The 26,476-nt window shown below is 44.7% G+C and overlaps 1 protein-coding gene across 12 annotated transcripts; it reads right to left on the bottom strand.

Annotated features, from left to right (window-relative positions):
• Positions 1–6,239: 6,239 nt before the first annotated feature.
• LOC111070382 (inositol hexakisphosphate and diphosphoinositol-pentakisphosphate kinase) lies at positions 6,240–26,407 on the bottom strand. Of its 12 annotated transcripts, none has more exons than XR_005968575.1 (14): positions 25,548–25,799; positions 25,399–25,460; positions 18,217–18,649; positions 17,856–18,098; positions 16,945–17,431; positions 16,597–16,868; positions 16,359–16,539; positions 16,095–16,292; positions 14,658–15,678; positions 13,973–14,324; positions 9,080–10,771; positions 7,805–8,261; positions 6,391–6,637; positions 6,240–6,332 (listed from the first exon to the last, which is right to left on the bottom strand). XR_005968575.1 is itself a non-coding variant. In XM_022360874.2 (12 exons), the coding sequence occupies exons 1-12, from the start codon at positions 20,853–20,855 to the stop codon at positions 7,109–7,111; spliced, it is 5,826 nt and encodes a 1,941-aa protein (XP_022216566.2). In that variant the 5' UTR covers positions 20,856–21,320; the 3' UTR covers positions 6,872–7,108. The 12 variants fall into 12 exon arrangements, 2 of the variants coding, with proteins under 2 accessions (XP_022216570.2, XP_022216566.2); XR_005968574.1 differs by having other exon boundaries at positions 16,945–17,443; XR_005968581.1 differs by lacking the exons at positions 25,399–25,460; positions 25,548–25,799 and adding an exon at positions 26,173–26,407 and having other exon boundaries at positions 9,080–9,313.
• Between the last annotated feature and the right edge of the window lie 69 nt (positions 26,408–26,476).

Below are 26,476 nucleotides of genomic sequence, written 5' to 3' on the forward strand. Positions count from 1 at the left end.
GGGTTGATGAATCAGCTGTAATAAAACTTAAAGAGGAATAAAATTAACTTTGATGACGAAGTGATTGTTGTTTGTGTCGGCAAATATTGTTGCAAAAAAAAGTTATATTTTTATATAAATAGGTTCCTCAACAATTAAAAATTAATTAAAAAAATACTACATTTGGTCCAAGAGTTTTAACACATAGTTTGTTCTTTTTTGTTCATCGTTCTTTTTTTTCTTAGTTCAATTTTGAGCTCTGATTTATATTTGTAAGCGTATGTGTAAAAATGTACTCAAATTTGTGGATGGTTTAACTTCGAAAATGTATTTTAGTTTGTACTTGGTAATTGATATCGTTAAACTGTTAACTAAATTTTGTATGTGCAAAGATGACGTCGGTGCTTGTTGTCCATTATAGTGTAAAAAACTATAAAATACACACCTCGCCGTGCCCACCAGATCAAAGGGTCCTGCTTTCTATTCAGGTACTCCTCCGCTAGGTATTTATCTACTTCTATTATGGCATCATCCGCGTTGTTGCTTTGCTTTTTACCTTGGTTGAACTGCTTGTCATATTCGTCCCAAATGCAACTTTTTGTTGGCGAAGTTTTGTCGGTTTCAATTTTGGATGTCAGATCATCAGCAATATTTTCAACCAATCTTGTTTGAGAGATTTTACCTTTTCTAGCTGCAACTACTTTTTCAAAGCATTCCTCGGATTTAAACACCCGTTTTTTTAATCTTGGGTCTAGTATGGTGCTTTCCGCCAGAACAAAATGTGAAAAAGTGGTGCCATATCAGCTCAAAAATAGCGAACAAAACGAACCAAGAAAAAACAAACAGAGCTGCCATACCGGCTTGAAGAAAACGAACAAGAAAGAACGATTAATAGCCTTTTTACACTGGACGCGTCTGCTATCGATATCGGAATAGACGCAATGAAGCAGAAAAGGCGTTTACATTGGAAGACGCGCGTCTTGAATTTTGTTTTGGGTGCTTGATGACAAGGAAAGTAAACAAATTTTGAGAAATCAACAGAATTATGCAAGACGACAAGAAAATGGACGAAAGAGAATTGATTCTTATATTTTTTTATTATTTTCAGACATTTCTTTGTAAAGCTTGTGGGAGTTCTTCTTAAAATTATGAAAACCATCGAAGTTCGTCTCCAGCAGTGTCATAATGGCATCAGGGGATCACAAAAATGTCGTATGATAATAATACAATCAGTTTCAAGTATTTTATTTCATGATTTTATGTATATTTTCACCTTTTTGCACAACCATTCATTTTAGCGCCAAAATTTGATTTTTTAACTGCAAGTTTTTGTTGTTCTTAGAGGTGATAGTTGCGCTGATAGGCAGAAAAGTGCAAAAATGTGCAGTTAAGCGCAAAAGCAATCGAATATATCGAATAGACGCACATGAATCAGAGACCGACGCAACTTTTTGCCACCACTAGGGCCCTATGCTTAACCTATGTAAAAAAAACTGCGTCTTCGCCAAGACGCAAAGAAGCATGACGCAGTCCCAATGTAAACAGCCTATAAGATTAACTCATTCAGTTCGTTCATTTCAGTGAATCGTTCTTTTTTGTTCGTTCGTTCATGACTACCCAACACTAGCATTCACATAATGTGTTTCAGTTGTGAAATTTTTAGGAAAACGCTCTGTATATTGAAAGATGGAAATCTTTCATGCAAGGTGATAAACGATTCAGATCACCGCATGGGCCATGAATCATGTGTTTGGTAACTATATCGAACAGTAGCTGATCAGTAAGCGGATCTGGAATTTCCGCTGAAATTACACTATCTATTTCCTCAGGGCGTATTTTGTCAACTAAACAAATTAAAATATGTCCATGAGGTAATCCTCGTTTTTGTCAGTCAACTGAATATATCCAGTATTTTGTTTGACCGAATACGTGTAATTTTGTAATGAAATTTATAAAAGACTTACATTTTTGTATAAATACGTGCTGTGTCATGTCATGGCGATGCATTGAGTTTTGGCCTGTAAATAGTAAAGAAGTTATCTCCTGACACTTTGGATTACATGTAAACGTCATAAATAAACACGGTCGTCCTGATGATTGGCATTGGCATCAAAGAGCCTACTTTGTGGTACAATTGTCCTTTAATTTTAAATGTGAAATTGGATTGTTGACCATTTTCCGCACTATTGTTGACTATTTCTTTTGCTACGAATAATGTCATTTGGAAGCATGAATTGTATTTTCGAATTGACTTCAGGAAGATGTTTAAATCTGGACCCGTGCCTTTGAGGAAGCTGTTCAATGGTTCCAGTGGTGTTCCCGCCGCCTTCAAAAGGGCCTAGGTTTGGTACGAGTTTTAGCTCCAAAGTCTCCCCATAGATTTTAATGAGCGATACCTTAAACTTGCCAATTAACGCACCTAAGACAAATGGGGATATTTTTTTTTCGACTTTTCCTGAGTATAAAGTCAAACTTTCTGATCCGCAAAAATCATCATTTTTGCATTTCAATCATATTTCCCAACGGTAAGCTGAAATACGATTTGGGCTCAACTTCTAGCTGAAACCTTCAAAATAGCAAAGTGTTGAACCAGACGTAAGATATTAAAGTTATGTTGAAAAAAGCATCGCTACCGGTCTACTTCAAAAATTCAATCTGATAGACCGTAATTCAAATTTAACCCTATCAGAGTCGGTTTGGATCCTTGAGGAAAAAAAAGTTCGGTTTTCCAGAGTGTTATCTTTGCTCATTTCGTACCTCTTGTGAATGAGATTCACGCAAGTGCAATATGACCTCACGCACATTTTCGTTATCTTCTTCGACTTGTTCGAGATTTTTATATATATAGATAATGGTATAAAGTAAAATATATCCATTTTTACTTCAAAGTCAATATCAGACTGATCAAAAAAGTAGGTTCACTTCAAGTATAGTTATGAAAAAAATGTGCTAAGTGATTATTTTTATTTTTTTTGCTTGATTAGTATGTACTACTTAATATCTAGTATATCTAGTATTGTCACCTTTATAATTCTTGTTGGCATACTTTAAATAAGCGTCTGGAATGTTTCAATAGTTGTCTCATACCACAATTTTTGGTCGCCCTACCATAATTTTTGCCTATTTTTAAATGTAAACTTAGCTAAATTCTTTTTTAAATCTCCTCACAAGTTTTTGATTGGATTTAACTCGGGAGATAGTCTAGGCCCCTACAAAACTTTAATTTTTTGGTCCTCAAAAATGTTGGTAAAAAGTCTTGATGTGTGCATTGGGTCGTTACATTACTGAAATACCCAATATTTTCTTCAGCATAACGTAGCATAGCACTCTTCAATATGAATTAGTATTCCTCAGCGTTCATTCAGTTCGTTGCTTGAAAAAGTTGACCTACGCTGAACCAGGAGATGCAGACACATATCATTATATTGTCACCTCCATGTTTGACAATGTTTTGGTGAAACGTGGATCAAATTCCTTTCCTTTAGGGCGTCGTACATTCCTTAGAATATCATTCCCAAATAAATTTATTTTAGTTTCGTCGCTCCATAAAATTTTCCTTCGCTTTTTCTCTGCCCGCGCATCCTGCCCAGTCTTTGTGATGTTTAGCAAAAGTTAGCATCATGGTTATATTTATTTGGCGCATAAGTGGAACCTTTCTTGTTATTCTCCCTGGAAGTTTGACTTGTTCTAGCCGTCTACAGATCGTTTGGGAAAAATCAGTTTTTATACCCGTACTCCAAAAGAGTTAAGGGGTAAATTTTTGCTAAAAGAAGATGTGTGCAACGCAGAGAAGGAATCGTTTTCGACCCCATAAAGTATATATATTCCTGATCAGCATCAATAGCCGAGTCGATATAGCCATGTCCGTCTGTCCGTCTTGATTAGCGCCTAGATCTCAGAGACTATAAGAGCTAGGGCAACCAAATTTTGTTTCCAGACTCATGTAATATCACACTGCTACCAGTGTATTTCAAAATTTCGCTTCGCCCCCTTCCGCCAACACAAAGAACGAAAATCTGTGGCAGGCACAATTTTAAAGATATGATAAAACTAAAAGCGCAGTATCGTAGAGAATGACCATATCTACCAGATTTCCAAATCTGAATGGGATTATAATTAAAGCCAGAATGAGGAAATTAATTTCCAGTTGCTTCCCCCACCTCCTCCAGCAAGAGACCACGCTACTCATTCTCTTTCTCGCTCGCACACACTCTGCCCTGTGCAATGCGCGACCATTGCGGAGAAGATGTAGAATCTACATTGTGTATGTATAATCTACATTTTAGATGTGTAATCGACATTGTATATGTAGATAACAGATGTAGTAAAAAATGTAAAATATTTTAAAATTCTACATAAATCATAAGCTCATAAGCTTTATATACTGACTGACTACGGATATAAAAGAAGAGTCGCGTCCCCAGAAGCGACTCACACGTTCCTTTTCGTTTTTACATTCCGCTCGAGATGGGTAAATATCATCAATTTTTCGGAAAGCCTAGTAGTCAGTACTAGTACTAGTTTCATTTTCATATAGAACACAAGAAGAAAATATGAAGAAGGCAATGAGTTCCTGCAGAAATGCTGCATGAGCTGCAATGCTCAGGAAATTACCGGTGAATCAGAAAATTTTCGCAATGAAGGGTATAGAAAAACTCCTTGTTCAAGGACAATAATTCCAGCAAACTCACAATGCTGTTGTTTAATGTGTTTGTACATAACTCAGAAAAAAATTAAATAAGACTGTAAAATTAAAATGGATATGCAAGGCAAGGATATACGGGTTCGATGCAGAAGCTGTACTCGGAAGAACCAGAAAGCTCCTTTGATCAATATGAAAACTTGTTATACTTTCTGACAGGCAAACAAATATAAATTGTGGACAGAAAATAGACATTTACCGCTTAGTTTTATTTGCTTGGCCCAACAACAACAACAAGTACAATTAAGATAAAGTATTCGATAACGTGTTCGATTACGCGCCCGATAAATACTTAGCTTAAAGTTTAGTAAGGGTGCGAATGCTGAGAGTTGAGAGCTAACGGTTCCTCCTAGACGATGTCGAGGGTTGCTCGGTATCATCGCGATTACTGTGATCGCCTGCATCGGCCCCAGCATCGGCCCCAGCATCGGTATCAGCACCGACATCGGCAGCGACATCGGTATGGGTATCGAGCTCGGTGTCGCTGCAATCGAAGGAAATATTGGCGGGAGCGTTGGCCGGCAGCAGCAGGAACTCGTTGAACAGAAAGTCTGCGTCCATGGACTGAGTCTTGGGGTGATAGCCCCGGACAATGCCCCGTTTGGGCGGTTCTATAAATCGCTCCTTCACGATCAACGCCCCCGGGCGAGGAGATGGTGATGGTGATGGCGAGGGGGAAGCCGAGGCTGAGTGGCAGGCGGACAGAGTACTGGGCAGTCGCCCAAAGTGCCCTGTTCCGCCTCCCCGAAGCCGATCCCGGTCTGCTCCAGCTCCAGCTCCTGCTGCAGCTCCTTGTCCTTTCTGATGCTGGGGTGATCCACTGGTGCTCTTTAGGTTGATGCAACTCTGAGTGTGGGAAACGTTGTCATAGTCGCCCGTGGCCTGCATGGGCACGCGCTTCAGGGTGTTGCTCTCGAAGGGGAAGTTCGAGTTGGATGTGGACTGGGTGAGGTTCTCAAACTTGCGCAGCCGGGCATCCTGGCGCAGCTGCTGGGCGGCAGCCGGTAGATTTATGGAGGCGCGCAGTGCCGCCCCGTCCTTGTCCGGCTGTCCTGTACCCTCGAAGACACTGATCTGCTTCTGGATGCGCGGCGAGACGGAATCGTGAGACCGGCGCACGAGAGGACGAGTGTGCTCCGGTGACGGCTGCTGGACGTGGACGGGCAGGGAGAAACCGAAGCGGGGATCATCACTGGCCACATCGGGCGGAGCTTCGTCGTGGCTGGGGCAGCAGTGGCAAATTGCCAGATTGGGCTCCCCATCTGCTGGGAGCGATGGAGTCGTGGCTGCCGAAAGGGTGGCATCCTCTTCATCCTCGAAGCCCTGAGGGGAATTGAAACGCAATTAGAAGATGACAGCGGAAAAGGATAACCTACTCACATCCATGGAGAGCGTCATGGAGCCTCTGTTTGCCACCATGCTCAGGTCCAGGTCCATGCCGAAGCTCACGGGGGTGAGGCAGTTGAGGGCGTTGTCCTGCTCCCCGCATACGCCGAAGAGAAGACCTTCTCCGGATATGCTCATCCCCACGTCACTCAAAGTAGGTTGACATTCGGTGAGGCTGTGTGCCTGTTCACTTATGTTCAGGTAGATATCTGGCGTGGGTCCCGCAAGCTCCGAATATGGTGTGATGGGAGCGGAAAAGTGATCGCTGTGAAATGGAAAACCTCTATTAATGGAGGAGGAACGGAGAGCAAACTCGTTCTCACAATAACAGCTGCTTCAGCTCCAGCTCGGATTGTGGTTCCTCATCCGCCAAGGCTGCCTGGAGGCTATCCTGCTGCTGCTGCCAGATTTCTTTTATGGGTTGACCAATTGGATAGAGTTTTTAGTTGAACCGTTAGTAAGCGGAAGCGATATGGATAGAGACGATGCAAAATCGAGTCATGAATGGGCGAATCGAATGCGGAATGAGCAATTGAAAAGTGATCGGGGTTGAAATTAAAAATGAAGGAGCTAGAAAAGAAAGAATAAACGAGTGCAGAATGAGTGACGAGTGAAAAGGGTAGCGTGACAAAAGAACGAGAAGACAAACACACTTTTGTATGTTTAAGCGAGTAGGCGAGTTTAAATACAGCGAGTGAAGAAAAGAATGAAGAAGGGACAATGAACAATGGAGAGCGAGCGACAGAGCGAGTGAGACATTTTTGATTGAGAGGCGAGTATTCGATTCAATTCATGATGGATTTATAATCTAAAAGTTTTCACTTCTCGCCATTTTTATTCCAATGATGACCAAAAGACTTAAAAGCTAATTGAAATCAAAACATAAATGACACAAAACTATAACTATCCGTGTAGATGTTGTATGTGAGTATGTGCATACTTCTATAATAATTTGTGTTTATCGGTTATAGACATAGCACAATATAGTAATATATACAATCGTAAACAAAATGTTAGCTGCATTTACTCTAAATGCTTGGCTCAATTCAATCCACTGAAAATATTAAGAACAAAAAGAACGCATAAATAATTAAATTGGAATTAATAGTAAAATCAAATAAGACATTTTTGGCATGGAAAATTGCAGCTCAGGAAATTGAAATTGGAAAACCTCTAGTTCCTAGTTCCGTTCTACGGTACTCTGATAGAATGAACACTCACACAGGGTACAGGGTGGTGTTGTAATAAACAAAACTTGACATTGTGAACACCAAAGACGAAAATGGTTTAAAAATGCGAGAGAATCAGACAGAAGAGAGATTGTTTGATTTTGGATGAGGATTAGTTGGGGTCCAGGCAAACGATATATTCGGTTGACAAAAGCATAGATCTTCTCGTACCTCCCTCTTACATCTCAAACCGTTATTTTGACTTTAGTACTTTGCCACATTGAAGCTAGAGTTTATTAGCAAATGTTGCGCTCTCCATTAGAAAGGCATTGAGGAAAATAAAGAGATACCTTCAATCCCAACAAACAAATAATGATAATTAAAAAAAAAACACTATTTTTCGAACGAAATAATTTTAAAATTTAATTGAACCAAACGAGTGTGTGCTTCGAATCCTTTGGAATTTTATCGGTTTATCCAAAAATAATTTAAATCAAAAAGCCGAGTGGGGTATTTTTGCATATAATTTTTACGGGATCTCTTCAGGATCCTGTGTATTTTGACTTACGTTCTTTTTTGGCGGCCAAAAACGTTCGGTGTTGCCTCCGTTCGTCCACATCCTGTTCTTTGTTCTGCTCTTCCAGCGCCATTTCCGAGGGGAGCCTGTTGCCCTGGCGTCGTTCCGCGGGCACGTTGATTCGAGTTCGATTCGCTACAGCATCCTTGGAAGGTCACACTGAGGGGCGACTGGCCCACTTTTCCCGTCACCCCCGTCGGGGTGCTCGGAGTGTCCCCAGCGCCGACGATGCCTGGACCGACTGAAGCGACTTCATCCACATGTGCAGCAAGTGCCATTGAAGAGACGGCCGGCATGGCGCCGTGGTCGAAGGCGCGCGGCGGAGAACCCGTTGGGGTCTTGAATATTTGCGCCAGGATCATGTCCTGCAGGAAGCAGTCCAACTTGCGCAGCGATAGAGCATTGTGGAGCGTTTCCAGGGGTCGTATCGGTGGAACATCGCCAAATCCTGTACGGTCCCCAGTTGGGGGTCGGATGAGAAAGAATATCATTGAAATATCATTCAATCAGGGATTCAGTGATCCCTCCCCACAAAAAAAAAATAATAATACAAACTTAAAATGAAGGTAGAGTCCGCCGCAGGGAAGGATTCTCGCGGGAAAAAAAGTTATATCCAAACAGAAAGACATCCAATTAGTGGACTCTAAAGGGTGGGTGATAGAGGATCTCGAATCGAAACGAGCTTTAAGATTTTTTCGCCAATAGGTTTATATTTTCCGTTAAGAAGTTAAACCAAGACTTTGGTTTCTTTATAGTGAAAGACAACCTGCTTTTATCTATCAACTGCATTTATAGTTGAAATACATACACCATTCAGGTTCCATTCTAAACAACCAAAGAATTGCACTCATGTGTTATACGATGGGTTTGCAATTTACACACCCATTGGTGTGTACACTGTACAGTGTAGATTGCTATAATCAGGTTTTTATAGCCTATAAAAAGGTTCTTTTATGTGTAAATCTATATATGCATGTATATTCGTAATTGTTTTGGGAGTATGTATGTACCTCCCATTAGTTTTCTCTTTGAACCCTATAACCATATATTCCCCATTTAGTAGTCAATTTTAAAAGGTTTTTATCACTACCTTTTTGTGCACACTCGATGCAAACCTTGAGGTGGTCTACATAATTTCAGGGTCCAACTTCACTTGACTAAGGATGGACCTAAGCTTGCTCCTTCAGAGGAGTCAGATCTTTCTCCCTCCTAATTCAAATCCAACTCGACGGAACTCTTTTGCTTACGACTATGTATAGTACTCACCGGAAGACGAGACCGGTATCATGTCCCGCAGATTGGGGGCAGATGAGCTGCCGCTTATCACTGCCGTGCTGAAAAGGCTATTCGCGCTGGTGGCCATCTTTTTGCTAAAACCACCGAAACCCAACATTTTCATATAGGACATCTGGCCGGCAATACTGTGTCTTTGGCGACGCGATGATGTTGACGAGTTGGCCGATGAGGCCGAGGCCGATACGGACACCGAAACTGTGCTATCTGTGGCGATGGTATTGGTACAACAAGACGGGGTGGTCGTGGTAGTTGTTGTGTTTGTATCGGTGGTGTTGTTGGTATTGGTGTTGGTGTCAGTGTCATTATGTTGAATGATTGGTTGATTGGTGATTGGTGTAATTGTTGTTGAAGTTGGTATTGGTATTGGTGTTGTTTCGTATTCATGTTGGTGTTGGTGTTGGTGTGCGTCAGAGGAGGAAGGATCGATCGATTTGAATTGGTTAGTAAATGTTTGATTAGAAGACATTGTTGCTGTATTATTATTGAGCAAAGTTGCTATTGTTGTTGTTGTTGTTCTGGTTGTTGTAGTTGTTGTCGTTGTAGATAGTGTTGGTGTAATTGTCGGTGTAGTTATTGGTATGAGTTCGGTTCGGCTTGCTGTGGCAGTAACCAGCAAAGTGGGCAGATTATAGACCACCAGTGGCTGTGGGTGTGGCTGTTGCTCTTTTGCCACTTTACTGGTTACAATATTGGTTTGAATTGTGGGTGTGGGTGTGGTGGTGGGTTCGCGTTCGCGTTCGGGATCGGGTGTACGCGTGGGCGTGGGATTCAGATTTTGTGTGACATTCTCGGCTATGGGTTCGAAGCAGCTCACAAAACACCCGCCAGGCGGAGCAGCTGCCACCGAAGAGACCATAAAGCGAAAGGGATTCTCCTGGAGCACTATCGCCGAGCTGGGCATCACCGAGAGCTGGCCACACGAGTGACTGGTGGCCTTGCGGTGCCCAGAACTGGAGGCACAACTATCGGCAGCTGGTGCCTTTGAATGGGTCTCCTCCATGTCCTTGCACAGCCTCAGGGTGGAGGCGGTGGGCGAGGTGGTGGCATGGCTCTTGGGCGACAGAGCTGCCATTCCAGAAGGTTGCCGCCCGTATGGGACGGTCATCAGGCATGCCGGCGCCGAGCTGGAGAGCTGAAAGTCATCATCGAAGCTGCTGCCACCGACTTCGACGGCATCTGCTCGATCGGGGCCCGTCGACGGGCTGTGTGCCACCTCGGAGCTGCTCAGGGTCTGGCCCAGATCCATCAGACTCTTCGAGTGCGAGTGGGCCTGGGCATGGAGCGCCAGGGCCGACGAGCTGGTGCAGTTGCAGCTGAGCGGACGCTCGTTGGTGGCCATGGGCGATATCTGGGGCAGGTGCTGCAGGTGCTGGGGCACCTCGCGACCCGCCTTCAGGTCATCCGGCTCATCACAGCTCTCCATGCGGCGCATGGTCAGCACGTGGAGCCGCTTGTGGGGGGACGGGCCGCACTGGGGCGTGCCCGGGTTCAGGGAGAAATCAATATCAGACAGGGGCAGTTCGTTCGTTGAGGAGTCGATCTTAAAGAAGGACAGAGTGTCCGTGACGCGTATCTGAAAGGCCGTGCGATGGCCCCCCTTGGGAGCCCCTTCTCCGGTGCCGACCCGAGCGTGGTCTATCTCTTCGAAGCTTGGGGAAGGAGCTGTGATAATTCGGGGGGTAGGGGGCAAAGCCAATCGGTGGATAATGAAGGGTTAGTACGGATGATTGGGTTTCGTCGGTCAAGAGTCAGCCACGCCACGTGTCGGAGTGGGTGTGTGTCGGTATATCGGAGTATCGGAGTATTGTTGTATAGATGGGTGTATAGATAGAAAAGTCATTAGCCGAGATACTCAACAAATTGGAGAACGAATAGAGAATGTGCTTAATGAGAGGTTCATACAAGGCAAGAAAATCAATTCGAAAACAAATAAAAAAAAAAAAAAAAGGAGAAACTAAAAAGTTCGGCTGGCCGAATGGAAAATGCTCTTGCAAGAATGTACTAGGTATCCTTATAGCCGCACCTAAGCCTGATCTAAATATGAAATAAGCTAATATCTCAAGTAGTTCAAATGGTTCCATCCAAATGATTAACGTTTTTAATTAGTGGTTGAAATTTCATCAAAATGCTGTGGCTGTTTCCACTATCATCTTGTGTGTTATTTTGAGGCCTCAGTTTAGAGGCACTTTTGATCCCTTTTTAGTCTTCCCCACCGATGTATAAATGTAGATCCTCGCAGACTGTTCAACATATTTGTTCCATATGTGCGGACCTGTCTGAGAGGCGAAAGCCTTTGTGGGTGTACATCAGTGGTCGGCACGCACACAATCAAATTTTCTGCAGTGCGATTGTGTGCGTATGCAGCTGGCAAAACGGATCATTGTATTGGTTCAAACCACTGCAATACACGTGAACGTGAGCGGCAGCGCCTTTTCCTAAGCAAAATGTTTAGGGCCCTGGCGACCACTGGTGTACGTGTACACTGTACATCAATGATCATGGACTACACACGTTCTTGCACGAACATTTAAAAAGCTCTAAGCTTTCAGGCTTTGTCTGCAGCAGCTTAAGGCGGGCGGCAGCAGGTAGCTTCAGGCGTTAGCAGGTTGATTAGGATACGCTTGTGTGTGGGTGGGTGTTTTTGTTTTGTTTTATTCTTGAGGCGAGTCCTGTTAGTGGTTTGTGTGCGAGTTTGTAGGTGTATCGGGTGGTTCGGTGTAGCTTTGTGTGTTAGGATTTGGATGGTTCTGGGTCTGTTGGTTGGTTGGCTTTGGCGGTACGTACGGGTTATGGGTTCTGCAAACAACAACAACGAGCAACGAACAGACACAGACAATAACTTTACAAAAGTTGGCAAAGTTTTCTCTTCTTTTTCTTCCTTTCAACTGTTCGCTTTTCATGCACGAAGACCAAGACAGACAAGGAGACGGGGGGTTGGTACAAAGGAAGACAGACAAATAACCAGAAACAGAGATACATAGGTGTTATGTACACAAAGAAAGATACAGAGGGGTATAGAGATAGAGAGCAGGAGAGGGATAGTAAAAAGTGTGACCGTTCTGCAGCTGGAGCCCGGCAAAAGCTTCCGAACGCAGTTCCATTCCCATTACCATTCCTTTTGGAAAGAAAAAAGCTTCGGAAGCATTTCCCGGGACCCAGCTGCCTGCGGGGCCTGATTGTGGTTGGTTGTGGTGAGGACGAGGACGAGGCCGCGCCAGAGTGAACAGTGGGGCTGTGTGCCTGAGACAGTGTGACCAGCATTGCCAAGTACACGGGATTCCGCGGCCAGATGCTTATAGATTTTCCGTTTTTCTCATGTGGAAAGTAGAGAACATACGAGAGAGAGAGTGATAGTGAGATTGAGATTGAGAGCGAGACAGAGTGAGATTGAGAGTGAGATTGAGATTGAGATTGCGATCGAGAGCGGGAGAGAGAGGACGAGATGTGTGTGTGTGTGGATTTGTGAGCGTTTTTTTTCATATGTCATCTCATCGATCGTCCCACAATAGTATATTATCGACTCAGCGTTGAAACAGAAAAATTGAAAACCAAAAATGTTGGGCACAGCTTGTGGGAGAAGGCTAAAAAAAAAGGCATGAAACTTCCACCGAAACTGTCCTTCTTTTCTACATTCCAAAAGCACACATGTTGAGAAATTATGAAACTAAACATTTTTCGTTTACCATTCGAAAGAGAGATAGCGCCATATTATCTAGAGATACTTGTAAAAATGGGAGTCAATTCAATACAAATACAGATGCAGGTACATATACACAATAGGGCGGAAATAGCGTAATCAAATAAATATTCTAGAATCTAGATAAACTTTGGAAAGGTTCTGGGAACGGGATCTCTGGGGATATTCAAGGATTTTTCTCTTGGACTCAAGTTGGTTTGTGGGGGGGAGGTGGGTTTTTGGCTCGGTTCCCCCTTGGCATTAGCTGGCAGTGGGGTGAGGAAACCATAAAACGCAGGCATAAAACGTAAAGGAATAAAACGGCATGCTTAAAACCAAAATTAGAACACCAAACAAAAAATATCTAAAATAAATGCAACACATTTTAACATAAGTGAAAAGCGAAGCGCAGCTTCGGAACAACCGAAGATGGTATAACCTGGTAGGAAGATCAGTTAGAAAGGAAAAATCCCCCTAAGAACTAAATCCCAACTTATATTTCCCTTAAATGTCAAAGGTTGTTCGGACAATAAACGATTGTGGAAGTTGCACTCGTTCTCGTACCCAATCAAAAATAACTAGAAATATGGAAATGTTCGGTGATCAAAGATGGATGGACAGATGGCCAGATAGATTGATCAATTGATGGATAGTGTGGAGTGATTCATGATAGGATATATGAGTTCCCGGACTGACATTGAAGTAGTTTGATATGATAGCTTCAATCAGTACTCTTCAATGTTTAAGGATGGACTATTCACTGGCAAACTGAATGATTTGCTCCTTCTATTCACGTTCCCCCAATGAGTCCAGTCTCCTGCTAGTTTCAACTAACCCTTGACATCTTCCACCGCTTAAAGTATCCTGCCAGGTTATAGCTAAGCAGCGAGATGGAAACCGCATCAGTGTGAAAACTGATTGGCAACGCGCCAATCGGTGATGAAGTGTTACTTAAGTAGTGTTAGGGGGAAGCCGGATCACGAGCAAAAATCGTAAATCAGCCCCTGTTAAGTTTTTGAAGGAGTAGTAGGAAGAGCGGGGAGCCCCAGGCTCCGCTTTGGCGCTGGCGGCATAGCCAGTTGCAAGCGCTAAACATACACATACATACACACACACAGACACACACACACACACACGCACACACACAGGCCAGAGCACTATTCCGCCCCCGACCCTCGTATACATACCCGTCTGCTTGCAACAGTTGCCGGAGGTGGGACGCTGCTCAAAGCTGCGGGATCGCGGCTCGCAGTCCGGACTCACGGCCCGCATGTCGGGGCTGATGGGCCGCAATTGCTGCTGCTGCTGCTGCTGCTGCTGCTGCTGTTGCTGGTTGTGGGAGAGCTGCTGCTGCTGGGAGGCGAGCTCCTCGTTGAGCCGCTTGGCCAGATCCATTGCCTCGTGACCACTTACCGTGTGGTGCGAGCCGATGGGAATGGGCTTCGACTTGAGGTGCTTGGTGCGCAACTCCAGCCGGTTGAAGCCGGCACTGAAAACATTGCTGCTGGAGCCAGCGCCGGAAATGTTCTCCTCGCAGCTCTGCGGGAGAGCAGGGGGGAAATTACCAGAAGTTAATACCAATTGAAAACGAAAGAAGGCAACGAAGAAGGTTCCTGCCTTCAGTTTTGAATAAAACTTCACTGGGTTCATATGGAGGACATTTAAACCATTCAAACTTGAAGCTAAATGTGTGTCCTTAAGTATCCCAAATGATTGCTATGCTGAGCATTAGGAATGGGAGTACTCGAGTGGGAGTGAGTGCACATCACTACAGATATTCTATGCTACCACAGATATGATATGTTATGTTCTATATCGGTTTCGTCCTCTTGCATATAGAATAGATAGAGATAGATAAGATACTGGACTAACCCCTGCCTTTTTGGTGTTCTGCTCCTCCCCGGAGTTGTTGTCGTTCTCCTCCTCGATTCGGGCAGGGTTCGCCTCGTCTGAGGACTGCAGGCTCACGTTGCAGGCATTGTCGCCGTGGGAATGGGGCCGGAAGCCGGGCCCTGGCGGCAGATTCTTCTGGACGCAGCAGTTGACGCCCGGACTAAAGTGGAGCTCGACGTGGAAGCGTTCCTCGGAGGTGGGATCCTTGGTGGGATCCTCGTACAGCATGATGACGATCTGGGACATGTAATTCAGCTCGGACACCATGGAAATGTAGTCCATGGCGCGGCGCCACTGCTCGTCGGTGACCACGTTAAGAAGGCCGCCGTACCGGAGGACGGTGAGCAGGGAGTGGACATGCGACTCGCTGGTGAAGTACAGACGGGTGCGGACATGGCGCTGGGGACTGGCCACGCCGTGGCTGTAATGTGGATTCAGCCGGTTCATGAACTCGTCCTCGACCTCATCGATGTTCCGCTGCAGATCGCCCTTGATCTTGCGCAACAGCGGCGAGCAGATACCCTGCCCAATGGCCAGCTTCTCCTGCGGCGTCAAGCCGTACTCCTGCGGTATGACAATGTCGGCCAGATTCTTGGCGTAGATGTACAGCTCCTCGGCCTGGTCGTACTGCAACGTGTGCTGGTTGTGCTGCAGATCGTATTTGATGCAGTCGTAGATGTCCGGTATCTTGGAGATGTCAAACAGATTTGACTTTGTGCTGAAGTCCTTCTCGATCTTCTCCCAGCGGCAGCGCATAAGGTCCCACGTCTCGCCATGGTACAGTATGGCGTCCTTGGTCTTGGGATCGTCCTTTTTAATGCTGATTATGTGCAGCAGCTCGCGGATCAGCAGGTGCACATGGTGGCAGCAGTCCACCGGATTCTTCACAAAGTCCAGCGCCTGAGTGATCGATTTGCTGTTGCACGGATTGATATGCTCGCGATCATCCTTTGTGAATTCGCGATCGTTTTGCATTAGCTCGTGCAGGCGACCCTTGGCCCTGTTGGTGTACAGGATACAGGATTAGGACACATTACTGGTACAGTTATTGAGCAATTACAAGCAAAACATTAGAATTCAGAATTATAAGAATTATTTGAAAGATCAGCCAGACAGATTATTGAGAGAAACTCCTTAAGGGATTAGCTTAAAGTTCACTATAGTTATACAGAATATTGAGTGATCGTGTGATCGGTGATGTATCGAGAAGGTATAGTACTATTTGTACGCTCCTTCTCTGCGGACTATGATAGATAAATTAATGCGAGTTGACCAGTAAGAAATCCATCCCTGATCAGCCTGATAAGATCGATTATTGAACAGAATAGAAGATCCGCTTGCCCGAGGGTGGCATAAGATCTGCGGATTGCCAGAATTCCATCCACAGATGGAAATTGAGACACGAGGAATACTCACCGATTCTGGTATTTGCTGGAGTCGCAATCGTTGTCCAGCAGCCCATTCGTGTTGGCGCTCTTAACCATCTGCACCAGAATGGGCGTCAGCTCGCCCTCGAGGGCCAGCAGACCCTTGGCGAAGGCAGCCGCCGTCATCTGGACCCGACCCTCGTCCGAGGCGTAGATCTTCAGATCGTGTCGAAAGGTTGAGTGCAAGCTGGAAAATAGTTTTCCAGTAAAAAAAAAAGCGAAGAAGGCAAAGGACAGGCAGAAAAAGTCGTACCGTAGTAAACCCAATCCCTGCGTGCCCGAGTAGTCGGATCGTCCCTGACCTCCTGGATACATGCAGCGGAAAATGCGACCCAGTTCCTCGGCCTGGATGCGTCCGGCGGGGGTGAGCTCGCCACCCCACTTGAGGATGAGCACTAGCGACGGTTCTGCAGGGGATTCCGCTGGAAGATTGGCTTCGCAGGGGTTGAGCACAAGACTGCGTTTAGGGTTGGGAATGGCAAGAGACTTACTGTCATCGGAACTGGAGCCGCGGGGTCGTCCCTTCGGCTGGTACTTCATCTGCACCTTCCTATTGATGCCCGAGAAGTGGCCGTACATCTCCAGGACGTTCTTCAGCTGCTCCAGCTTGCTTTCCTTTTCCTCGATCTCCGCGTGTGCCTTGGTGTGGATCTCGCTGAGCAAGAAGCGGGCTATGTCGAGGATCTCCTGCAGCTGCTTGGGCCGCTTCAGCTTCACATGGCCCAGCTTGTAGCCATCGTACTTCTCGAAAATCTCAAAGAATCTAAGCAATAAATGGGCAAACGAATCAGATCCAGTGCCATACGTTTGCATGCAGAATAAGGGCTATCTGTACTCACTTTGGATGCCGCACTTCGACCTTCATCTTTTGCTTGGGCGTGCGATCCCCATGCCGGATCACGGCCACCACACATCGCAGCTCCATCATCTTGCCAAAGGTGGTGGGGACGATGGGTGGATCGTCCAGTTGGAAGGGCACCGACCAGGGAATGTGCAGCGTGGGCGTCAGCTCCCTGAGTATCATGTTGCCCAGGATCTTGGCGCAGTCATCGTAGTATTTGTTTGAGTTCTTCACGAAACTGAAGCCATTCACATCGCATACGTAGCTCTTGCCATTGGCCCGCAGAAGATCAAAGCCGCAGACGGTTTGCTTGAAGGCCAGGCACACTTTGCGGGAAATGAGCTTCTCGGAGTGATTGAGGATCACTGGGTAGCGGATCTCCTTGCCCTCGCTGTCGCGCTCCACCTTGCCGTCCAGCGCGGGACTCTTGCGGGCCTCCGCATGGGCGTAGTCCGGTCCCACGGTGTAGACCTTCACGTCGGTGCCTGAAAAGTACACTAAGTTGTAAAGGTAATGCTGGATTCAGTGCGTTCGACTGGCGGCCAGTATGATGAGCTGAACTGAGCTGAACAGAGCGGCGTGCGGCGAGAAGGGGGACGGCGAGTGGCGAGTGACGAGTGGCGAGTGGCAAGTGGCAAGTGGTAAGTGGCAAGTGAGAAGTGGGGAGACGCAAGACAATGGTCAAATGAGTTATGTTTGGCGGTGGCGATTTGTTAAGCTGGAGGAGAGGGGATTAAACTAGCCAAACTTAGCCTTTAACAATAACAGGCAGCCATATCGGGGGGATACAGGGGGACAGGGCACAGGGATGTGGGATCCGGGATCTGGGATTCAGGAGCGGGAAGTCAGGATCTCGGGTAGTACCTACAGCTGCATAGAGCATGGGAGCATAGAGAGCAAGTTGCATACCATCGGTGGGCATGAAGTCCTCGTAGATAAACGAGCCCGTCTTGCGCACACGCGACTCCGGCGAATAGACACTGCTCCTACTGCCGATCTTACGAAACAAACGCTGACTTCCACCTCCCGCCGAGGTCGGGTAGTAGATGTAGATGTTGTGGTCCTCCGCCGAGACTGGCTTCTCTACGAACGGCTTGTTGAAGGTGATCCCATTGACCTCGACATGGTCCTCCGATTCGATCAGCTCGTGATCTGTCAAACGATAAATGAATATAAGCGTTAATACTCGTATATGAACAGCTGGTAATGTATAATATTTTAGGGTGATAGATGGAGTCCTTCCCTGCAAAAGGTAGTGTATGATACTCACGCTTGGGATCGGGCGAGTCGCGATCGAGGACCGCATAGCGTGGTATCTCGATGCCCTCCTTCTCGAGTATGGCATAGACCCGCCGCCTGTCCTGGATGTCGTACTGCATGTGCAGGTTATTGAGGACAAACGGATTGCGAAGCTGGGCGTACTCGATGGCCTTCTCCAGGGGGAATCCCTTCGAGTGGAACGAGACCAGGCAGTCGCAGGTGGGCCAGTTCTGGACCGGCTCGCGCAGTATCACGTTCTCCTCGAACGTGACCAGCTTGATGAACTCGAACTCGCCGAGCCGCGTGAGGATCTCCTTCATTGGCTTCGACTGCGTCTTCTTGGCCATTGCACAGATGCCGACCATCACTTGCTTGCTGCTGCTGGAGGAGGTGCTCGTGTCGGAGTCCATGCCGTCATTGCTTTCCCCAAAGTCCGTGTCGCCCTTCGAATGTAGAAAGAGCCGTGTATGGATTATTGGGTTTGTTAGCCTTACTTTCCGCCGCATTCCGCCGACGAAAAAGAACAAAGAACAAAACAGTTCAGAACAGACAAGAACGGAACGGAGGCGCCGCAGGCCAGGCGAATGCTCTGCTGAGCACACGGACCTAAGGATCGTCGCGAACGAACCAAGGATATTCACATGCGCGCCTGCAGTGACCCACTTTGCTCGTTGGCTCGCTAACTGCCGTTTCCAGCCTATTTGCTTGCTGGTGTACTTGTTGTTGTCTTGGTTTTTGTGTCGAATCGAGTGTCGACATTAGAATCAAACACCTGTCGAGTCGGCTTTCCTGGCTGTTTTTACAGTGGAAACTTGTACATAAGTCCGACAGAAATCGGCTATGAGCAAGGCCTTAAGACTAAAACCAATGTCTAACCTGCCAAAAGATTCCAAATTTTGGGATAAAATCCAGTTTTTCGTATTTTTAAACCCGAACCTTAAAGAGTATATGGATATACATACATACAGATGTACATACATATATATTTTTTAAACTCAAAATCTAGTTTCTTTTATAATGCACATCCATGCATACACTAGATGGGATACAACTGTATATAAAGTAAATTGCAAGTCGGCTAATTGAATGCCAGCTTGACTCTTGAGAAATTACCCGTAAAATTGTTCCCTTATCTATGCCATTTACAATGATCTGTTCCAAATTCGGCAGTCTGGTAGATACTTGTGGTCATTTTCTACGATAGTGTGTTTTCGGGTTTCTCGTATCTTCAAAATTGTGGATGCCACAGATTTTCGGATATAACATTTTGTTGCTCCAAGTCTCTCATAGTGTCTGAGACACGGCTTTATCGACTCGACTATTGGATGATCATCGAGAATATAAGTACACACTCGTATATACTTTATTGGGTCAGAAAAGTTTCCTTCTTCCTAAGCTCTTACCGGGTATAAAAAAAACGCCGAGATACATATATGAATCGGAATAGCAGAGTTTGGGGACATTTCTGAACTTTTTTCTAAAGATAGTTGAATATATAAGAGAGTTTTTGAAAGAACTTTTATCATGAATCATATTTCGTTTAAAAATAACTAGTATTGGAGAACAAGGTATTAAAAATACTTTTTGTTTAAATTTTTTAGCGACAAAAAAAAACCTCATATCAGCGAAAGTCGCGTTATGCGTTATGCACACGCGATGTATGTTGTTTTTACAATGCTCGAGCATTCTCTTTTGCGTCTCAAGTCCAGCACCAATCTGCCGCAAGGATATATCGGTTGTAGAAATTGTTAACTAATATTTTCCACCGAAATAGCCAGAAGCATACCCAACCTAAGCGGCTATTCATTAGAGTAAATACATACTTAATATTGTATATAAGCCGTTTCAAACACATGAGCACCGCTTTGATAAGCAAATCGAATCGGTTGATATTCAAAGCGTTACTTCGAATCGGTTAAGAAATAGTTTTGCGTTATTCCCACTGAAGTTTCTTCTCTATGCTTATGATTTCAATGGATAGAGACAGAAATACTCAAGACTCTAAAGCAATAAATACCCTAAAATGTAAACCAAATAGACCAGTTCCATCTGTAACCCGAAGCTCATTTCAATTAGCAAATTGCCTGCTCAGCCACTCATTCATTATCGTCTTTTTGTCTGGCAAGCGGTAACCGGTAACCGGTAGCCGGTAAGCGGTAGTTGTGGGAGACCTACGAGACCTACATTCAGACAGATGTCACAGTAGCAGAAGTCGTCGCTCTCCCCATCGCTGCCATGGCTCGGTCCATAGTCCTCGTAGTCGCTGACGTTGAAGGGTCCGTATTCCCCGTCATCGTCATCATCAGCCATATCCTTGTCCTGCTGCTTGGCGTGGACGCCGGCGCTTAGACTCCGCCGCTGACACTGCAGCAAACGGTTGCGGCGCAGTCGATCCCGGACACGTCCGCGTCGCTGGGCATGCCCTGAATCCTCCCCTGTGGTCGCCTCCACGCTGTGACGGCGACTGGCCCGACGATCGTCCCGGCTCAAGACCCCGCCCCCCGCCACTGCATCTGATCCGGGCAGGGCCGCGGCTGTGCTTACTGCGGCGCCCTCCGCCGCTGCTGCCACGAGTTTCTTCTTGTGGCGCTGGTGGCGAGAGCGCAGCTTTTTGAGGCGCCACCAGTCCTTGAGCCAGGTCCATTCCATTTCGTAGTTTCCACGAATCGGGGTCCCCACTCAACCGGTACGGTACGTGGTGCGGTACGTGCCAAAGCAACCGAATTCCGACACAATTTGAAGCGAAGCAAGCGACGTGGGCCTGACTGGGGTCGCGAACTGTTCCGTGTACGGCAAGCAACTGACGTGAGTACTCAAACAGCAGATCACACTGGATCGTATCGAATCGGATCGGATCGGATCGTACAGTATCGGACGGATCAGAGTGAAGAGAGGCGGAGGAGTGAGGTCACGGAGTGTGCCCAATGGCCTGCGCCCACTCACTCGCCGAGCAAAGAGAGCCACAGCGGTGAGATACTCGCACAGAGAGGCGTCAGATGGTTGTCGCTCTCTTTGTGTAATTGTTTCGCCATACTGAAAGCGTAAGCGTGCGTCGATCTTATCATCTTTGTCGTTGTCATTGCTTTTGCTTTTGCTGTTTCTGTTGCTGTTGTTGTCGTTTCCATTGTTGACAAAACGACTTAACTACAACTTAGCGTACACGTCCGGCCCCGACAGAGAGTAAATGAACAACAACCGAGGCGGACAGTGGACAGCGTACAGCGTACAGCGACAACGGACAAGCAGCACAAAGAAAATAGCGGAACTACAACGAAACCAGTAGGTGTAAGTGGCCACAGGTAACCGTGCAAAAGAGCAGCAATGAGAAACACGATAAGAATTTCAGTGCCAAAGTGATAAGAATTGCTCCATGCAAGAGAGAGAGAGAGATCTCCCAGCAACCCACCGCAAAAAAAACTGCTCAGGTAAAGTCTACAGTTGTATGTGTATATAGAGATAATCAGGAATATATGTACGTATGTACTATACATGCATATGCAAGTACACTACGAGTACACATAGTAAAAGCTAGAACTTCGACGCTACCCGCCCATACAAATACAAACACCAGTCCTCAAGTTGCCAGACACTATGATACCCAGTACTCCGTTTCTGTTTATGAGTTATGCAAATTATATAATATATATCTGCACACGGTCCATCCTCCTTCTAGCTAATTATAAAAATCCCTCCAACTCCAAACCCACCAACGAGGTACCACCTGAGCGTAATATCTCCATCGCTACGCCAGGTAGCGTCTGATCAAGAGTATTTTTATGGGGGCTGTAACCTACATCTACACGAACCTAATATACCCCTATGCTCTTTGAGTATCAGACTAATTATAATAGACTAATTTTCATTTCATGACTAAACCCTAAACCACGAGGTGTCAGCCTTCAAGTTACATGAGAGATGCATCCAAAAATCATGCCATTAAAAGACAAAGCAAAGAGCAAAAATTTGTCGTAGATTAAGGTAAAATCCATAAATGGAAATTCCCCTAGAATAACTCAGACGCGAGCAGTAGTTAATTAACCATAGATCATTATAATGGAATAATAAGCTATATCATTAACCATGTATCATCTACAGCCATCTTATTGACTGGTATTTTTATACTTGTACTCAAAAAGAGTTAAGGGGTATATTAGATTTGCGGTAAAAGTGGATGTGTGTAATGCAGAGAAGGAAACGTTTTCGACACATATACATATATTCTTGATCAGCATCAATAGTCGAGTCTCTGTCTGTCTGTCTTTCCGTCTTGTTTATCGCCTAGATCTCACAGATATCACACTGCTACAATTGTAATTCAAAATTTCGCAAAGAATATGTAGAATCTACATCTACATTTTAGATGAAGAATATACATTGTAGATGTAGATGTAAAAATGCAAAATATTTAAAAATTCTACATAAATCATAAGCTCACAAATTTATATACTGACTGAGTACGGGTATAAAAGTAGAGTTGCGTCCACAGAAGCCACTCACACGTTCCTTCTCGTTTTCCATATATCTACGTAACTCCACTTGTTCTTTGTAAAGATACGTCTCTCTATCTCTATTTATGCAACTTTGCCACTGTAGATATTTATTGTACAGGTATCCAACTTTGGAAAACCATAATTGCATCCACTCTCTTTCTCTCCACACAACTGGACCGCTGAGCAGCTTTCCTTTTCTTCTAAAATATCTTTATGAGACATCCATATTCTAAGTAATCTAATTCTATGCACTGCACACTATAGCTCAAAATCGAGCCAGAGGCGGAGCTAAGCTAAAGAATCTTTCCAAATATAGATCCTGAGTACATACTGTTGTTATTAAACTATTTTCAGCTGATAATATAAAACATGCTGGATCGATGAAACAGAGCCTGATCTTATGTTATCTGATGAGAGATGAGCTTTCAAAGCTCTCAGTTTGCTCAACATCATTCGGAACGAATTCGTTTTACCGGTAGATGGTGCCTTAGCCAAGTAAATGCAACAAATACATTTACATTGACACAACAAAAATGTGTGGGGCATGCTTTTGGGGCTTTTGTCGAAAATCATTTGGAGTAGAGTTCATATACAAACTTTGAGGCATTTTCCGCCCATGAAGGAATACATATTCCCGATCTGCATCGAAATCCGAATCGTTTGAAATAAGTTACAGAAGTGGGTGTGTCGAATGCGTCGTCAGGGTCAGTTTGGCTCTAGAATTTGTAGTAAATTTACCAATAAATTAAATTTTTAATAAATTGTTTATCTTTCTGGACGAATCTCCGTTATATTCAATCAGGTACTCCAGGTACAATTTAATAAAAGCTTACCCCAAAACAGAACAAACGAAAACCGGCAAGGGATCGCGAAAGACAAGAATAAGTGGCAGCGAGCGCCTACAGCTCTGTGAGGAGGTTGGACCACAACTGGGATCTGCACTGGCCAAGTACAATGCCATTATCTCGCAGCCCAGAGACCCAGATCAGAACCAAAATCTAGCAAGCAATGGCAAACAAGCGAATTGAACAAATAACGAGATAATTAATTAATGCAAAATATAACATGAGTTAATTAGATCTCGAAGCGCCAGCCAATTGAGCAAACAATCGAAACGCAATGGAAAAAGTAACGAATAAAACTATAAAGAAAAGCAAGCTTCGGGACCCGAAGTCTAAGATACCCTTGCAGATTGTTTTTATCAGAATTACTCGTCTATATACTATACTAAACTATACTATAGTTAATAGCATAGCTTTTTAGAATACATTTGATTAGCTTTCTGTTTCAGTAGGGCCCGCGCCTCGATCGACTCGTGACTATTTTCAATTAAATCAAAAAAAAAAAAAACCTTAAAATTTGTTTGATTTTATATAAATTTTTGCATTTTAAATAAATATAGATTGGCAATCTCCAATATTATAGCAACAAATATAACCATTAGATGTAAAATAATTTTGTCCTGCTTGAATTCTGCTTTGATTCAATTATCTCTAAAAACAAAAACCAAATACATATACGATAGCCATTGGTGTTTCAGGAAAATATCACATTTCGTTTTTAAGAGGTGTTTGGCTGAACAGCTTAGCAGGGCAACTGGTCGAATAAACTTTTTGTTGCAAAAAGTAAACCCAGTCTTGGTTTAGCAATAGTTAGTTAGTTAGTAATAAAGAAACCAAAATGAGACCGGAACGATTGTCTGATGAAACTGCTGTCCCACGAAATTCTAAGTAAATCTAGAGTCAATCCAAATTGCTTTCAGGAATGACAAGATCTTAATTTGGTTTACTATTGGTACTACTATTTACTATTGGTATATTGAAAAGTCGGAGGGACATGAGGACTGATGATTACTTTTTGTTAGAATCGGTTCTTAATGCTATTGTTGCGAAATGCTCTCTGCCAGGGTATCAATGTGGGATTACCGAAGGAAAGCGAAAACAAATAAACGAAATACAACAGCCAGAAGCGGTTTAGTGTAAAACACAAGCCCAAAACAAGGAACGCAAACGTAAATATAAAAAAACTGAATAGAAGATAAGAGATAAAGTCGGTACTTATTTCCATTCGCACTATTTTCATCGGTGTCCAGTCATTGTCTTTGATAACATTTTAGTTTGCTGAATTTTACAGTGTGATATGTATAACAGGAGGGAAAACAAAATGTGGTTGCTCTACCTCTAATATTCTCTGAGTTATAGGCGCTCATCAAGACGTACAGACTGACGGACATACAAAGTTATATATATCAAGGCGGCCATTGATTCTGACCAATAATATATTTTATATACTTTATGATATACTTCTAGTTGTTGCACACATCCACATCCACTACAAAACTAATATCCCTATAAAGTTCTCTTTGAGTATGGACTATAATAATATATCCGTAATACTCTTTGAGTATCAGGTATTAAAAGCACACACATAAGTATTTTTGTACATACAAATTTCCCTGTTTCGTTAATTCGAGTTATGCATTTCTGAAAAGTTGTAAGTCGGTATTGCATTTGTCTATCCTAAACTTCACTTTATGTTACCGAATAAAAATGTTTACCAGATTCTGCACAGAACAGATACCGCTTTGGTTTATGTACTTGTGAAACCGATGCGAATCGTGTGAATGGGGAAAGTACACCGAAAGCAAAATATCGCCAGTAAAATCGGCAATCGTGCAACGAAAAGAAAATAATTCAAATCACCGGATGGGAAAACGAAGAGGAGCGAGGCTCCATCGGCAAATCGCTGACGTCTACGTCTGTCTCTGGTGACGTGGTTGAAGATTGGGGAAAGGGAGAAAGAAGCAGAGTTAAAATTAACCCAAGTACAGAAAGGGCACAAACAGACGCACCACCCAAGTTCGGCGTTGAATTCACATGCGTCAGCCAACGTCTCTGTCCCTCCGACTGGACTCCTGCTGTTTGAACTGACGTAGCTGCAGTTACTTCGTCTGACGTTTCTGCCACTGGGCAGTGACGCTGCCTTCTCCAGCCGCGACGACGCAGGCTGATCCTTCGGCTGCTGTTGCTGACAGCTCCTCTATAATCATTCCTTCCACCTCCGCTGCCCGCAAACTTCTCGAAGCTATTTCCCATTTTTAGAACTGTTAAGTGGGATGGAGCGAGGGAGATAGGATGAATTATGTTCAAGCACACCACGTACCCACGCACCCACGCACAACGAGAGAGATAGAGAGACAGAGAGAGAGAGAGAGAGAGAGAGAAATGGGGAGTCAGAGGAAAAGTGGGAGAGTGGCCCTCCGAGAGCGAGAAAGCTTTTGACATTGACATTGACCAGTCAGCTGTTTCGTGAAAAGAGGAAGAGGAAGCTGCTGCTGGTGCTGCAGCAAACTCACACAGATTCAGGGTCAACTTCTACATACACGCAGTGTACGTAGTGATGTAAGGCATTCAAAAAACAACAATGGATATACATAAGTAACTTTGCATCACTAAGAATTAAAGAAAATCGCATACATTTCCGTCCTGACCCAAATAGAAGCCGACGCGATGCTGCTGCGTCTGCTGCTGCCCATTCGCCGATGGCTGGGAATGATGCTGCTGTTGCGTCGGCTTTTGCGTCTGTTGCTGCTCCGGGACAGCGTGCTGCTTATAGTGGGCGGCCGCTGCTGCAGCAGCGCTGGATTGGCTCGATTGACGCAAGTCCTGGTATCCCGACTCCAACTCCGTGTAGGACATGATGATGCCTCAAGCGTTTAGCGTTTATTTTGCCTGCGAGTGGTTAGTAAGTGCGTTGGCGTTTTGGTTAGGCAAGGAAAGC

The sequence above is a fragment of the Drosophila obscura genome, unplaced genomic scaffold (assembly GCF_018151105.1).
Source record: "Drosophila obscura isolate BZ-5 IFL unplaced genomic scaffold, ASM1815110v1 contig_96, whole genome shotgun sequence".
NCBI lineage: Eukaryota > Metazoa > Arthropoda > Insecta > Diptera > Drosophilidae > Drosophila > Drosophila obscura.

Excerpts from the sequence above, each read along its gene's own strand:
- LOC111070382 (XM_022360874.2), bottom strand. The coding sequence starts at position 20,855 with ATGGAATGGACCTGGCTCAAGGACTGGTGGCGCCTCAAAAAGCTGCGC. Across the intron at positions 16,869-16,944 it reads GTCGAAGTGCGGCATCCAAA|ATTCTTTGAGATTTTCGAGA; the intron begins GTGAGTACAGAT and ends TTTATTGCTTAG. Across the intron at positions 8,262-9,079 it reads GATACCGGTCTCGTCTTCCG|GATTTGGCGATGTTCCACCG; the intron begins GTGAGTACTATA and ends GGGACCGTACAG.